The sequence below is a fragment of the Olea europaea genome, chromosome 7, assembly GCF_002742605.1.
Source record: "Olea europaea var. sylvestris chromosome 7, O_europaea_v1, whole genome shotgun sequence".
Lineage (NCBI taxonomy): Eukaryota > Viridiplantae > Streptophyta > Magnoliopsida > Lamiales > Oleaceae > Olea > Olea europaea.
The window spans coordinates 11,549,344-11,566,396 of NC_036243.1; the positions used below are offsets into that span (position 1 = coordinate 11,549,344).

A 17,053-nucleotide genomic window follows, 5' to 3' on the forward strand; every position below is an offset into this window, starting at 1 on the left:
ATAATAATCGAATTGTACATTGCAAGGGTCGAAACACATAATGAACAATTGAATGAAATCACATTGGAGAAACCATATCTTACGGTCACACCAACAAAATTGTCTCTTCCAAACCACAAGAAATTTACGCAGATACAAAATATAGAAGGTCGGCTACCAGGGGTAATTTTTTTGACTTCACAGTGAAAATAATGTATATTTCTTCTATTGTATATAGATGTAGTTTGTTACTTCTTTATGTTCAAATTGACTGTTTAAACAACGTAAATACTTTTGGATAAAAGCTAAAGCAACAATTAAAGCAACGAGGCAAACTTTCTGGTATATATCTTGTAGCAATTGCAACAAGGTCAACCATGCGGATTTTGGTGAGACTTTCCCATGTATTTACTGCAAATATCCTACTGTAAAAGCTATCCCTAGGTAACACTCCTTTCCAATAGATAACACTTATAAGGATGTAATGTCATCTTTTATTTCAATCTTTCTTCTTAATGATAATGATAATTAACTCAATCTCCATTATCATAGGGCAAAAGCCAATTTACGATTAGAAGATACCAGTGGAATAATAAGTGCAAGTGCGATTGGAAACCCTACTGAGACACTATTGAAGCATAGTGTCGAGAGTTTGATGAAGCATTGTAAATTAGTTAGTGCATATATCATGCCCTAACCCCTTCACCTTTAATCACTCATACATAGAAATAGTAATTGTGCACCCTCAATTTCAACAAGGAAATGATCCAAACAGTAATGAATTTGTTCAAATGGATCTTGAAGAAGAACACATTTCTTTTTATGTCAAGGTCACACTATTGAATACAAGTATGAAATTATATTTGTCCACAATGCATTCCCTACTATTACTAATAAAGCAGAACAACCAAGTGAGAAAGACAAAGGTTTTCTGTGTTTTGCTGAGGTAAAGAAGAGTTGTGACAAAAACGAAATGTCACCACCATCTGCAAAACGAACATTGTTCCAAGCTTCGAGTGAGCCAGTACTTTCCAATATAAAGGTTGAGGAAAAACTTGCTACCTCTAACTCCGAAGATGATCAAGTGACAGCGAAAGGAAAACTCGACTAATTATCGTCATACTTATTTGAAGACAACATCAATGCTACAACCTAAAAGTTGGATTTGCTCATTTTGCCATCTCCATCTAAATGATTCCGCTACAACCACCTTTGAACAACTTTGTTTTATTTAGTAGCATTGATCACAAAAACTTCACGATGCTTTTTGCTTGTAACTTTGTTTTATTTTGAAGCAATACTTTTGTATGAAAACTCTTCCATGAAGTTTGAGCTTAGTAAGAATGTGCAAGCTTCACGATACTTTAAATTGTAACTTAACTATGATTGTGTATGAAGTACAGATTTTGAAATGCATAAATCATCATATGTTTGCTTCTTAGATTTTTATTTATTTATTTATTTTTTTTGATTTTTTTTTTTTTTTTTTGGTAATTTGTTTTAGCCTATTAATTAAGATTTCTTTGTGAAGCATTAACATAATTTTCTAGATATTAATTCCTCCATTTATTGTCCTTATGAATAATAATCTCTTTCTTATCATATAAACAATTTTTGTATCTATTGATTCCATTAAAATTGATCAGATTATTGCATAAAAAACTTGTCTTTCACTTTTCAATTATCAATATTACTCAATAAGGTTTGATTAGTGACGTCTTAAAAATTACCAACACTTTTTGAAGATGAGATTGCAATGAAGTCCAACAATGGGAAACGATGGTCGTAATTTACTCTAAATTAAGGAGGTTTTGCTTTGCATCTTGTGTTCTTCATAATGTACTAATTTAGTACATCATCGAGAAAGAAGGGCATTTCATTATCATTTAGAATAAGTTGTCGTTCAAATACAAAATTTGTCACGGAGAATCCCATTCATTAGTATGATGAAGTAATGGTTAAAGAAAAGTTACTTGAAGTTATTGAAGCTCCTCCTCACTCGAGTCTCTTTTAAAAAAAAAAAAAAAAATTGACAATTTAGTGCTAATAGTTATTTTAAAAATATTATTAGCTGTTGAATAATTAAGTTTGATATTTTTAGTTGGTGTATTTAAAATAGTACTTTAAATTTTAATATGACCTAATTATAATAAAAATTGAAGAATTTTTTATTACATAAAAAATATCACACTGTTGTATTCGACCATTTAACATTTTTACTTTGCTTAATGACCAATCGTTATAAAGGGAAAATGTTAGAGCCTGTTTGTTATGGATAAAATTTTGATTTTAATCTAAATTAAAGTTACACAATCAATATTAACCACATCTTTTGTGGGTTTCATAACTTTTCAACAACACATTTCAAAAACTTCTATTACAATCTACAAAAAAAAAAAATAATAATAATAAATAAATTTAACCCTCCACCAAACACTCTCTTAATATATCACGTAACTTTATGGGGCAATATGAAAATATACAAAAATACAGGGGTATAAAACTGAAAGATGGACAAATTGAATTCCTTCTTTTCCTCTTGTACTTCCGTAGCTCTCTGTATATATGCAAACAGAAAACCTGACTCTATCTCTATATACGTATCTTCGTCTCTTTATCTAACGCAGAAGTACTTTCTCTCTCTACGCGGCGCCCGAAGAGTACACCGCTGTCCTCTATCTACTCCATTAAAGGTACGCTTCTGATTCTTCTTCATCCACGCATCTTTGTTTCTTACTTGATCCCCTGTTTTCTCCATTCATCCAACAACAAACCCTAATTAGACTGATAACACTCTTTTTCCCTCCCTATTATTCAATTTTTAGTTCTAATAATATGTTTTGGTTAAATTGATTTATTTTTCTGAAGTGTATTATTATTATTATGAGAATCCTGTATTTGATTATAATTAAGTTTTTTTGCAAAATATATTTACAGTAAGATCTCCTGGGGCGAGTGCTGATTATTTTTTTATTGTGGAGGAGAGAGGGAAAAAATTTGGCTTAGGGTTTTGATGCGCTGGTGTGGGTTGAGATTCGTAAGGTCAGTTCAGGTTACGGGTCCGGTTTGGGGATGGCCAACTCTGGTGCCAAGTTTGTGTCTGCGAATCTGAACAAGTCTTATGGGCAGCAGCACCAGCCTTCTCATTATACTCATCATTCAGCTTTTAGTGGCAGCAGTAGTTCTTATGGGCAGGGTGGCACTGGGGCTCGGGGGCGCCCTGGGAGTGGTGGTACGGGAATGGTATTGTTGTCAAGGAATAGGGGCACACAGAAGGCTGGTCCAAAACTCTCTGTTCCACCCCCCTTGAATTTACCCTCCTTGAGAAAAGAACACGAAAGATTTGACTTGTCAGGGCCAGGCGGAGGGCTGGGTGGTGGCATCGGTCCTGGAAATGGGCCAAGGCCCACTTCGTCAGGTTTGGGCTGGACCAAGCCAGTCGCAGCTACTGCTTCATCAGAGAAGAATGAGAGCAGTGCTGATGTTCATGGAGCTGATGGAATGAATGCTACTGATGGATTAAGTCGTGGCAGTGGTTCTTATTTGCCAATATCAGCTCAATCTGATGAGTTTCGAGTTGTGCGTTCCGGTTATCCTGGGGCATTCCCGCCTTCAGCAGAGAAAATCACAGTCTTGAGAGGTGAGGATTTCCCTTCTTTGCAGGCTGCAAGGCCTGTTTCATCAGGCACATCACAGAAACAGAAGGATGCTTTGAACCAAAGACAGAAGCAGGCAGTGAGTGAGGAAACATCTGAGGACAAGAGGGACAGTTACCATTCAAGTCTGCTAGCTGATATTCGGCAACAGGGGCAGTCTTCACGCAGTACTGTTGTAAATAGTTCGTTGGAGAATGGTGGAGAAGGTCATAGGATGGGCAGTTTGCGAATGGCAGATCACGCTCGGAAGCAGGATGATTACTTTCCTGGTCCACTGCCACTGGTTCAGTTTAATCCAAGATCTGATTGGGCTGATGATGAGCGTGACACTGGCCATGAGTTTGCAGAACGGGGAAGAGAAGTTGGGGGTTCAAAAGTTGAACATTATTGGGATAGGGATTTTGACTTGCCCAGGCCCAGTGTTTTAATGCAGAAGCCAGTTCGTAATCAAAATCATTGGAGTCAACGAGACAATAAAGCTGGAAATGTACTTTCCAGTGAAGTCTTTAAACCGGACCTGTATAACAGAGATTTGAGAACAACTAGTAGGGAAGGCAGGGAAGTCAACAAGTGGAGAACCTCACCACTTCCTAAAAATGGATTAAATTCTCAAGAGGTTGGAAATGACCGATATGTTGGTGGTGCAAGGACTGATGGACTTAACAATGATGTGAAGGACAATAAGTGCATTACACCACATTTTGGTGACACTGGTAGAGATGGTAGTGTGATGGTTAATCGTGATTCTTCATTTGGAAGGAAGGATGTGGTACATGTTCCAGAAGTGAGGCAGCAATCTAACAATTCAATGGAATTAATTAATAATCGAGGGGCTGAGCGTAATAATCGAGATCGTTATGGTGCCGAACAATCCAACAGATATAGGGGTGATAATTTTCGGAATAATGCATTAGCTAAATCTCCGTTTGCTTCTAGTGGGAAAGTTCCTCCTGTGATTGATGTCAAACTAACTTTGGGCAGGGAGAAACATGCTTTTTCCAAAGGAGATAGACTGTTTACAGAGGATCCCTTCTCCAACGACTTCGGTACTACAGGTTTCGATGAAAGGGAGCTCTTTTCCAGGGATCTTGTTGGTGCAATTAAGAGGAAGAAGGATGTTGCTAAGCCGACTGATTTTCACGATCCTGTTAGGGAATCTTTTGAGGCAGAACTTGAAAGAGTTCAGAAGATGCAAGAACTTGAGAGGCAGAGGATTATTGAAGAACAAGAAAGAGCTTTGGAACAAGCTCGAAGAGAAGAAGAGGAGAGACTGAGAAGAATCAGGGAAGAGGAAGAAAGGCAGCGAAGGTTAGAGAAGGAAGCTCGTGAAGCTGCTTGGAGAGAAGAACAGGAGAGACTGGAGGCTATACGAAAAGCCGAAGAGCAAAGACTTGCCAGGGAAGAGGAGAAGAAGAGAACTCTTATGGAGGAAGAGAGGAGGAAGCAAGCTGCCAAAGAAAAGCTTTTGGAGTTGGAGGCTAGAATGGCCAAGAGACAGAGTGAAACTTCAAATGTTGACACTTCTACGTCTAATGTGATTGTGGATGATAAAGTGGATGCTGGGGTGAAGGAAAAAGATAGCTCTAGGACTGTTGATTTGGACAACTGGGAAGACAGTGATAGAATGGGGGATAAGACGATGACAACAGAATTGTTTGATTCATCTGCTTACGACAGACCTGATATCAGTTCTACGCCTTACCCTCCTGAAGAAGTTGCTTCAAGCTTTTCTGACAGAGGAAAAAGTGTCAATTCATGGAAAATGGATATGTTTGAAAATGTGAGTACCTTGCCCTTCCCAGCACAGGACCAGGAGATTGGTCGTAACAGTCCAAGAAGAGATACATTTGGTGGTGGCAGGACAGTACCTAGGAAAGATTTCCATGGTGGATCTGGATACATGAATTCTAGGGCTCATTCCAAAGCAGGCAGTCAAGACCCTTTCTTTGATGACTTTGGACATCAGAAGGACCATAGGTGGAACTTGCCAGGGGATGTTGACTTGTACAGCAAAAACAGGGAAATCAATTCCAATTTTCATGACAATCTTGCAGATAAATATGGTGATAATGGATTGGGACAGGGCCATTCTCGTAGTAGTACTCGCTCACCTTACCCAGAGCAACTGTATATGAATTCTGAGGCAGATGAGCTTTATCCATATGGGAGGTCACGTCATTCCATGAAGCAGCCTCGCGTCCTCCCCCCTCCACTTGCTTCCTCTCAAAGAACTTTTAGGGGTGTGAATGAGCATCCTGGTCCATCTGCTGTCCTAGATAATGGCATCCATTATGCTTACAGAGCAAGAAGTGAATCCACTAGGCAGACAGGTTATTATGGGGGTAACCAGGAAGCCCTTGAAGCATCCAGCCTTGTCGAACTGCGGCAAGAAAACACCCCTAATGAAGACCAGAAATTGAAGGACATTTCATCAAGATGTGACTCACAATCTTCACTATCTGTTTCAAGTCCCCCCAACTCTCCGCCTCATCTCTCCAATGATGAATTGGATGAATCTGGAGATTCTCCTGTGATATCCATAGGAGCAGAAGGAAAAAAGAATCAGCTATCTGCAATTGATTCTGTTATCTTGAATGATCGTTCTGGAAATGATACCATGCTAATAGCACCAAGTTCTACTTCTGCTGGTGAGGATGAGGAGTGGAGTCCTGAAAATGATGATGAATTGCAGCAGCAAGAGGAATATGATGAGGATGAAGATGGTTATCAGGATGAGGATGAAGTGCGTGGAGGATATGACAGGAATCTTGATCTGGATCCAAAAATTGAAGATTTGCATCTCGAGGAAAGGGATTCTTCTCATATTTTGGACAATGTTGTCTTAGGCTTTGATGATGGCGTTGAAGTTGTAATACCAAGTGACGATTTTGCAAGAAATTCAGGGACCAAAGAAAGAACATTTGGAATTTCTGGCAATCATGTTCATATTGTGGAGGAACAAGGAGCTATCGATAGGGTTCCAGATGATGAACAAAGCTTTCTTCCTGCAGATGATTCCTTTGGGACAAGCAAAGATAGCTTCTCTCGGAAGGTCCAGGAAACTGATAAGGTGTTGCCAGCGGCTACCGTTCAACCTATCAATGCTCCTTATGCCTTGGACACATCAGATTTTTTGTATGTCGATGCCTCAGTTAACTCCGGTTTACCTGCTCAACAACCCATCTCAGCTTCAGGTGATGTTACATCTGCTGCTGGTGAGATCAATTTGTCATCTGTGGCGTCTGCTGGGACTCAGGCTGAAGTACCTGTTAAGCTTCAATTTGGGCTGTTCTCTGGTCCATCTCTTATACCATCTCCAATCCCTGCTATTCAGATTGGTTCAATACAAATGCCCCTCCACATTCATCCTCCTGTTGGTCCATCTCTTACACATTTGCATCCTTCACAACCTCCTATCTTCCAATTCGGTCAGCTGCGTTATGCATCTCCTATCTCCCAGGGAATTTTGCCCATGCCCCACCAATCAATGTCCTTTGTCCAGCCCAACATGCAGGCCCATTATAATCTGAAACAGAATGTTGGAGGCTCTGTGCCTAACCAACCTGCTGAAGATGCTCCACGACATGCAGTAAAAGTTGAGGTGACCTCTCTCGGGGTAAATAAGCAGTCTAGTTTGGTGTCTGGACAGCCAGAGCAATCTCGTGGGAACCTTCCCGGGGAATTAGGTTCGGTTTTGGCAGAAGACAGTTCAGAAGGTGACTTTCTTTCTCATTCAATTAGTTCTGTGGTTTCTGGTGCCTGTGATGATAAGATCAAGTTAGAATCTGTTTCTCCATCAGTAGAGAAAGGACGACGTGATTCTGTTTCGAACAATTACTTGTCATCATCAAAGGAGAATGGGTCTGTAAGTCAGTTGCAGCATGTAAAACCATCATCGAAGTATGTTTCTGGTGAGAAAATTTTTAGTAGAACAAGACATCAAGGCATAGGAGGTAGCAGAGGGAGACGGTATGCCTATGCAGTAAAAAATTCCAATGCCAGATCTTCTTTTCTGGCTCCTGATACTAATACAGATTCAAGTGGGTTTCAGAGGAAACCTCGACGAACTGTTCAGCAAACTGAAATTCGAGCGCGAGAGAATGAATTGAACCAAGAACCTGTAGCTACTGTTAATAACAGAGGCTCAGTTGATCAGTCAAATTACAAATCAAGAGCTGTGGGAATTATTGCGAGAGGTGGTTCTAAGAGAGGTACAATCTCTAATAGACCATCGAATCAGAGAGTTGAACCAGAGAGCTCAGTGTCTGGAAATACTAGTTCTCAGGAGTTGAATTCCAGTTACAGAATAGGAAAGGAAAGTGTAAAAGATATGTCAATGAAGAAGCAGAGTAATCCTCCCCCTGGGAAGTCAAATTTCAAGAGAAATGCTTCTGAGGAGGACGTTGATGCTCCCTTGCAAAGTGGTGTTGTTCGTGTTTATACACAACCTGGCATAGAAGCTCCCAGTGATGAAGATGACTTTATTGAGGTGAGATCCAAAAGGCAAATGTTGATCGATCGACGTGAGCAGAGGGAAAGAGAAATCAAAGCAAAATCAAGGGTCACAAAGGTATTGATGCTTTAGAAAATTATTGTTCTCTTTCATATATTTTCTCATTTGGCAAATTTCTGATATTTGCAATTCCTTAATTACATTTTCTCTCTCATCTCAGCTACTGCCTAAATCTCGTGCTCCTAGACAAAGTGTAGTGGTCTCAACAAGTCCTAATAAGCTTTCTACACCACTGGCTAGACAATCATCAACCAACTCTCCCTTGGATTTTGTTGCTTCAGAGGGAAAAAGCTTGAGTGACAACGAAGTAGCTGCAGGAACCACTGAAGTTTCCCAACCACTGGCTCCAATTGGCACTCCTGCTCTGAATGCCGAAACTCTGTCTGAGACACCATCTCATGCTATCACGTACCTGTCATTCAATAGAAAGTTTGCTTGTGACACTTATTAGAAGTATTCTTAATGTGTATGCTTCTATATTTTTGCAGATCTGTCCAGACAGAATTGGTTTCTGTTGTTTCTAATAAAAGTGGAAATGACCTGGAGACTGCGAAAATGTTTGAGAACAAAAATAAGGTTTTGGATAATTTCCAGTTGGCTGCGAGTACTTGGAGCACTGCAGGACTTAATCGACAGGTATGCTTAACAATTATTCTGTTTAATATGGGTTAATTGTAGCTGGTGATTATTAGCTTATGGGAGAATGCTTCCAATTACTCACATTTACTTTCAACTTCTAGTAGATACTTAGAAGATGCAAAAAATATCTATCATTAGAGCTATTAATAAATATTTTCTATAATGGGAATTTTATCTGTGACTTCCAACTATTTTCGCAGTTCGATTTCAATAATTCTGTTCACAATCTTCATGATATAGAAGAGTACACTTCTTTATTTCATTCACAATATCTTGGTCATTGACTCGAGATGGAAGAACAATAGGGGGGATCATTACTACAGCATATCTTAGCTCTTAAATGAAAAAAAAATATATGCGTAACCCAAACTATGTCTTTAAAAGGTTTTTAATATCTTTTTGAACTAAAATTATGTTGAATTTAGTACTTTTCTCTCAGATGTCCTGATTTTATCAAATCATAATCATTATATGCCATTTCCATTGGAATCTTATATATGAATATTATCACTTCCATTATTTCATCTTCTATCCAATCTCATTTCCAAGTAATTCTTCATTCATTAGCATTTTATATAGTACCATTTTCCCTGAAAGACGTGATTTTATATATTAGCACCAGAAAGAATTTTTAACAAACTGATATTAGTTGTTGGATTTCATATTTGTTAATTTCTCAATCATGGAAGAGTTTGTTCCTAGGAAAATTTAGTGATTCTTAAGAGTAATGAATAGCAGTGCTAAGAGGTCTGCTCTATTAGTTTCGTTCTATGAGACGTTCCGTGTGATTAGCTCCTGAATATGTGGTTGTCAATCCTCACTCACATACAACCTGATACCTTAGTCTCCCAGATGTTCTGTGTCTTGCGAGACTAATCCATGTTGATTTTATTTATTCTACTTGAGCTCCTTTTTCGGCATTACAATCCCAGTTTCTTTTACGAACCTCAACCCACTTCCATATTAAATGAGATCCATATTTCCTTTGTCTCTTGTCACCACTGAAAAATTCTTGAAACCAATTGGACTATTTCTGTGCATTGTAAATGCTTCTGCTGATGAATTTTATATCTGGCAGGTTATGGCCTTGACCCAGACTCAACTTGAGGAGGCTATGAAGCCTGCTCGATATGATTCAGAGATTTCTGTTGAATGCCATTCCAGCACTGTTAGTGATTCTGTCTTGCCTTCATCATCCGTGTTAACAAAGGATAAGTCTCTTTCTTCCGGTGCAAGTCCAATCAATTCCCTGCTTGCTGGAGAGAAAATTCAATTCGGTACTATTCATTATACTGTAATTAAGTTGCTACTCTGATTTCTATTGATAAATTTCTGACTCTTTTATTTATCTAACAGGTGCTGTTACCTCTCCAACAGTCCTTCCTCCAAGTGGTCGTGTTGTTTCACATGGGATTGGGGCTCCGGGGTCCAATCGACCTGACATACAAATGTCCCGCAATCTTTCTGCTGCTGAGAAAGATAATTCTCTTTTCTATGAAAAGGAGAAACACCCCAGTGACTCTTGTGTTACTCTACAAGATAGTGAGGCAGAAGCTGAAGCAGCTGCTTCTGCAATCGCTGTTGCAGCCATCAGTAGTGATGAGATTGTTGCCCATGGGTTAGGTTCTGTTGGTTTCTCAGATGCCAAAAACTTCAGAGGCTCTGACATTGGTGGAATTATAGCAGGTAGGTTTGAAGTTTCTTCCCCTATTTTGACCCAGCAGCCTTTACCTTTTCATTGGCAAGTTCATTTGACTGTTTGAATTTATTGCAGCCGTATCAGAAGATCAGCAATTGGTAAATCATTCACGATGTGAAGAATCATTAAGCGTATCTCTTCCTGCTGATCTTTCTGTTGAGACAACTCCTATCTCCTTATGGCCACCGATGTCAAGTTCACCGAGTTCTACGCCTCAGATGCTTTCTCGATTTCCTGCAGGTCCACCTTCGCACTTCCCCTTCTATGAAATGAATCCGATGTTGGGGGGTCCAATCTTTGCATTTGGTCCATGCGAAAATTCTTCTGGCACACAATCACAACCTCAGAATAGTACAGCATCAAGTTCGGGACCTCCTGGTACCTGGCAACAATGTCATTCTAGCCTGGACTCAATTTATGGTCCGCCAGCTGGATATACTGGTCCTTTCATTAGTCCTCCTGGTGGTATTCCTGGATTGCAGGGGCCTCCACATATGGTTGTCTATAACCATTTTGCTCCAGTGGGACAATACGGACAGGTTGGTTTGAGTTTTATGGGTACCACTTATATCCCTTCCAGTAAGCAATCTGATTGGAAACAAAATCCAACATCTTCAGCCATGCATGTTGGTGAGGGAGAGATGAGTGGTATGAATACTACGTCCACACAACGAAATGCTTCCAACATGGCTGCTCCTGTTCAGCATCTTGCCCCTGGATCACCTCTCTTGCCCATTGCCTCCCCTTTGCCTATGTTTGATGCATCTCCATTCCAGGTAAAATATTTTTTGCCTTGTGTAGATCATATAATGCTATTGAAGTTGGTTATGGTATTGCAAGTCTCTTGTCATTCTCTTTCTTCACTTCCTGTCTTATTCTGTTTACATTCTTGATTAGTTTTAACAATAAATTAAGCCTTATTCCCGATAAATTTGGAGTCTTCTGCATGAATCACATTTTTCACTGCATTGATCTATAGTTACACTTACTGGAATATCCAACGTGATATAGTTCTTGCAAATTTATATGCTAATTGTACTCTAATCACTCCTTTTACATATTCTACTTTAATTGTCTCTCTCTTATGAATGATATTTTCTTTAGGTTTATGAAAGAGATGTTCCAACCACCCAATTAATTTGGCCTCAATGTGTCATTTCTACTTGTGGGCATGTAATCTGATTTTATATTTAATCTATTTTAATATGATCACATGTTAATCTTAATCTTAATATTCTCATCACCACTGCTCTACATTCTGGTCCTTTCAACTGCCCAATGCTCGTTACCGTGCATAATTGGTTCTAATATTGCTGTTGACCTTACATGGATGTTTCTGTGATGAGAATATCGATATATTATCTACAATCTATAAAACCTGCTCTAGCCTATGCGCTACATTCTCCTAATGTCTGTCCATCATTATTAATCAAACCTAAATAACCTAACACGGTCACCCTTTGAGACAAATATGCTTTATACCTTGTGCCTCCAATATCATCAAGATGACCAAAAATCAAATTGTGTATATGATGACTTGATTGCTTGTGACAAAAAAATCGGAACTTTCAATTCTTAGGTGGAAAATTCTGATTTACCAGAAGCTATGGTTCATTTCGCGTTTGCTTTTATCAGCTATTGTAGAATGACTTAGTAGATAAGGAGAATACTGCAGGATTTGTTGATTTTTGTTATTGGCTTCGAGCAGCTCTTATCCAGTATCTTTAAAAAAAATGCAATATCTGATTATTTGGAACTGTCTTAAACTTCTTTTCAGTCTGCGCCGGACCTATCTTTCCAAGTTCGCTGGCCACATCTTCCTGCATCACCCCTTCACTCTCTTCCTCTCTCACTACCATTGCAGCAACAAGCAGACGTTGTACTGCCTTCTCAAGTCGGCCGGGGACATTCCATTGACCAACCATTAAATTTCAATAGGTTCTCTGAGTCTCGAATTTCAACACCATTGGAGAATGACCCATCTTTTTCTGTGGCAGCAGATACTGCTATTGCTAAGTTTCCTGCTGAGCTAGGATTAGTTGGTACATTGAGATCCATCAATTCAGGCACATCTGCCCAGATTGGCATTGATCAAAGTTCTTCTGGAAGTTCTACTGCCGAGTCTGGCAAGACTAATATTCTTAAGAATGGCATTGACAAAAATGGTAAGCACCAGAGCACTAATTATCTGAAGGCTCAGCCGTTTCCTCAGAAGAATTCATCCACCCGGCAGAGTAATTCTTCTGGCTATATTTATCAAAGAGGTGGTGGGATGTCCCAAAGAAACAATGCAGGGAATGAGTGTTCCTATCGAAGAATGGGTTTCCAGGGAAGGAACCAGTCTTCTGGTGCAGAGAAGTTTGGTCTCGGTTCAAAAATGAAACAAATATATGTGGCTAAGCAAACGAAAAGTGGGAGTTCTAACGCAGCAGTATGAGCAAACATTAGGGTTTATGGTGAATAATGGAGAGATTAAACTGATAACATCTAGCTTTCAGATCTTCAATTGCACGGCTTCACAAGATGTTAGTTTTGTAATTTTCATTGTGTTAAACGGCTTTCGGTGGATTGCAGAACCTGCTGGTGATAGTTATTTCTAAATCTGGCAGTCTCCAAGTCTCCCTCTGGGTATTTGCACGGTAAAGAGTTCTGTATACTCCATCTTTTCTTGGCTGCAACCCAGAATAGATTTTGTCTTTCCTATTACAACTTAGCTTGATGTATTGAACTGTAATAGTACCAAAAGATATATTGTTCGTTATTGTTAACGATTATTTAAGTCAGAGAACTCGAACAACTATTTGATGTTTAATGTTGAAGGGAAATTTTGTTGGAGTGCCCTGCCATGATTTTGCGTTTACATTTTTTTTCAGATTATTGCTCAAGATATGCTGTTGTTATACGCCTTTTGACATTGCATCACTATCGCGAAATGGCTTTCAGTGTGTGGCTAAGTGGAGTGGGTGGGTTTGTTTATGATGATATGACTTGGTATATGGATGCACAATGAACTTTATTCTGCAGCTATCTGGAAGAACAAGGCTTCATACTGGTGTAGGTTGGGTGCCGGAAAGGGTTGTACATTGCCTGTTCTCTTATGGGAGGCTGGTCAATGCATGTTTGGTGCATGTAAATGAACTGCTCTACCATAGCTTTTAGTAGATAACCCCGATTTTGGTTTAGTGGTACATGCCAGCAAGGGATGATCATACTTGTTCAATTTCTCTCTCTTAACTTGGATCCCATAAGATGGGCTTTGGAAAGTTCTAATAGGAGGAATTCGCGGATCTTCCAGAGTATAGCATGCAGGCTTTTAACCAAAATACATTACCTATAATGGAAGTAAACATATTAGTAATAAAACCTTCTTCAAAAAGGTATAAAGGGCTTTGAACCTAAATACGTTACCTACGGGCGTAAAGCACGAAAGGCTTTGAACGTAAATACATATCCTAAAATGGAAATAAACATGTAAATGCATTACCTAAAATGGAAGTAAACATGTTAGTAATAAAACCTTCTTCAAAATGGTCTAAAGGGTAAGATGTATAATAGATATTGATTTGCTTATCCAAGAACGGCTCAATATGGTAGCATCGCACTTTGCAACAATCAAGGCTAGTGAGTCCATTGATCCACAGAGTTGTCCGATTCAAAAGCTATGGAATGCTCCCAAGATATTAATATCTTTGGTTTCATATTCAGGATATAATAAGTCATTTTGTACTCTTTTAACACTCGCTTTGAATCCAACACTTCCTTTACTCTCTGTTTGTAGTGATATAAACCCCTTCCTGTAACTCATGAATTAAGAATTTTGACAAGAAGTCTCAACTAATACTAATATTATTAACTGATAAGAATGTTTGATTATTATACCATGATACTCTTTCATATATATAGTACAACTCAATTTTTTTAACCTTTTCATAATCGAAATATCTAACCTAGCTAATAAGAATTTCCTCTTGACAATGATATATGTTGTATGCATAAATCGTAGATGGGAACATATAGGGAATTCGTCTATGAAAGGGTATAGAAAATGAAAAAAAATTATATTTATAGGCTAGGTGTAAGCGTAAATCGATATGCTGAAATAAACGATATGAAGAACCAATGATATATAAATAATGAATCCTAATGTAAATAGAGTTGAGGATCGGATTCCATAGAATATTTTCTATAATATAGATGAGATTGTCTATCATTATAGACAAATGAAAAACTTTCTCAAAATTCTTATTCATCCGTTTGAAATCTTCAAACTAGCTTATTGAACTTGAAAATTTCAAGTAAATGAATAAGTAAACAATTGAATTGGATTCGATTGAATGGTAACAATGAAATCGAGTGCAAACTCCCAAAATAATTATCCAGTCCCAGTACTTGAATAAGCAGCAGTTGTTAAAATAATTGATCTCTATGCTATCGGACCTTTATTTTAAATTCAATAATTTTCACCCAAAAAAAAATTATTTTGAGAATTAATCCTAGTACTTTAGGTTTTGGGGTTTCCATGCTTGAAAGAAAACCTTGGGATATATCGTCCAAATCACCGGTCCAATACTAGATGTAGCCTTTTCGCTGGGTAAGATGCCTAATAATTATAATGCTATGGTGGCTAAAGGTCGAGACACTGTTGGTCAAACAATTAATGTCATTTGTGAGGTACAACAATTATTAGGAAATAATTGAGTTATAATTGTAGCTATGAGTGCTACAAATGATCTGATTAGAGGAATGTAAGTGATTGACACATGAGCTCCTTTCTAAGTTTTTCGATCAATAGAGCGACTTTGGGACGAATTTTTAACGTGCTTGGAGAGCATGTTGATAATTTAGATCCTGTAGATACTCGTACAACGTCGCCTGTCCGTGGATCTGTGCCTGCCTTTCTACAATTAGGTACAAAATTATCTATTTCTAAAACATGAATTAAAGTAGTAGATCTTTTAGTCTTTTATCGCTGTCGAGAAAAAATTAGACTATTTGGAAGAGCTGGAGTTAGTAAAATGGTATTCATTATGGAATTGATTAACAATATTGCCAAAGTCTATGGTAATGTATTAGTATTTGGCCAAGAGGGTAAAAGTACTTCTGAAGAAAGTGATCTTTACATGGAAATGAAAGAATTTGGAGTGATTGATGAAGAAAACATTGTAGAATCAAGAGTGGTTCTAGTTTACAGCCAGATGAATAAATCGTCGGATCTTGTATGAGAGTTGGTTTGATTGCCCTAACTATGGAAGAATATTTTCACAAAATGTACTTCTATTTATTGATAATATCTTCCATCTCGTCCAAGATCCAAAGTGTCAGCTTTATTAGATAGAATGCCTTCCGTTGTTGATCATCAACCTACCTTAAGTACCAAAATGGGTACATTACAAGAAAGAATTACGTCTACCAAAGAAGGGTCCATAACTTCTATTCAATCAGTTTATGTACCTGTAGATGATTTGACCGACCCTACTCTTGCTACGATATTTACACATTTAGATGCTACTATGGTATTACCAGAGAATCAGTTGCCAAGGGGATCTATCTAGCAGTAGATCTTTAGATTTAATGTTAACCATGTTTCAACCCCAGATTGTTGGTGAGGGACATTACGAAACTTTACAACATTACAAAGAGCTCGAGAACATTATAGTTATCCTTGGGTTGGACGAATTATCCGAAGATGATCGTTTAACTGTAGCAAGAGCACGAAAAATTGAGAGTTTCTTATCACAACCTTCTTTTGTAGTAGAAGTATTTACTAGTACTCCAGGGAGATATGTTATTCTAGTAGAGACTATAAGAGGGCTTCAATTGATCCTTTCCGAAGAATTAGATGGTAATTCTGAACCGACCTTTTATTTGGTAGGTAATATTGATGAAACTATCGTGAAGGCTATGAACTTAGAAACGAAGATCAATTTACAAAAATGACTTTAAATCTTTATGTGCTAACCTTTAATCGAATTGTTTGGGATTTAGTAAGTGAAATAAATCATTTTATCTACTAATAGTAGTCAGATTGGAGTATTACCAAATCATATTCCTATTACTACAGCTGAAAACATAGAGATTTTGAGAATAAACTATAACAAGCAATGGCTTTGATGGGTGGTTTTGCTAGAATAGGCAATAATATATCACTATTATATAAATGACGTAGAAAAAGGACAGTGGCATTGATCCACAAGAAGCTTGGCAAACACTTGGATTAGTGGAAGCTAATTTGAGAAAAGCTGAAGGAAAGAGATAAATAAATAATCGAGACAAATCTAGCTCTCCATGAGCGGCAACAAGAGTAGAGGCTATCAACTTGATTTCCTAATTAATTGGTGAATCCAAATAATCAAAAGAAGCTCTGTTTCTAAGCCTATTTTGATAGGATTCTATCGAGTCAATCTAATTGAGCAGAATCTTATTTGCTACAACAAAAATAAAATAAATAAATAAGATATAAAAGCAATAAAAATAAAAGAGGGTGGGTCGAAAACTTGTTAGGTTCCATTGAATTCAGTATCTAATAAGTTCTACCTCCTTTTGGATTTGAACCAATGAGTCTTGCCT

General features: G+C 38.0%; 1 protein-coding gene and 1 pseudogene across 3 annotated transcripts; both read left to right on the plus strand.

The window, feature by feature from the left end:
- The first annotated feature begins 2,529 nt into the window (after nucleotides 1-2,529).
- Nucleotides 2,530-13,706, plus strand: LOC111396996. Of its 3 annotated transcripts, XR_002703105.1 has the most exons (9): nucleotides 2,530-2,672; nucleotides 2,917-8,205; nucleotides 8,309-8,556; nucleotides 8,637-8,784; nucleotides 9,866-10,064; nucleotides 10,144-10,473; nucleotides 10,562-11,262; nucleotides 12,264-13,125; nucleotides 13,360-13,706. XR_002703105.1 is itself a non-coding variant. In XM_023023651.1 (8 exons), exons 2-8 carry the CDS (start codon nucleotides 3,052-3,054, stop codon nucleotides 12,921-12,923), a joined length of 7,440 nt encoding a protein of 2,479 aa, XP_022879419.1. In that variant the 5' UTR covers nucleotides 2,530-2,672; nucleotides 2,917-3,051; the 3' UTR covers nucleotides 12,924-13,332. The 3 variants fall into 3 exon arrangements, 2 of the variants coding, with proteins under 2 accessions (XP_022879419.1, XP_022879420.1); XM_023023651.1 differs by lacking the exon at nucleotides 13,360-13,706 and having other exon boundaries at nucleotides 12,264-13,332; XM_023023652.1 differs by lacking the exon at nucleotides 13,360-13,706 and having other exon boundaries at nucleotides 8,309-8,529; nucleotides 12,264-13,332.
- Nucleotides 13,419-16,423, plus strand: LOC111397894 (annotated as a pseudogene).
- Nucleotides 16,424-17,053: the final 630 nt, after the last annotated feature.

Excerpts from the sequence above, each read along its gene's own strand:
- LOC111396996 (XM_023023651.1), top strand. The coding sequence starts at position 3,052 with ATGGCCAACTCTGGTGCCAAGTTTGTGTCTGCGAATCTGAACAAGTCT. Across the intron at positions 8,557-8,636 it reads ACACCATCTCATGCTATCAC|ATCTGTCCAGACAGAATTGG; the intron begins GTACCTGTCATT and ends ATATTTTTGCAG. Across the intron at positions 10,065-10,143 it reads TGGAGAGAAAATTCAATTCG|GTGCTGTTACCTCTCCAACA; the intron begins GTACTATTCATT and ends TTTATCTAACAG.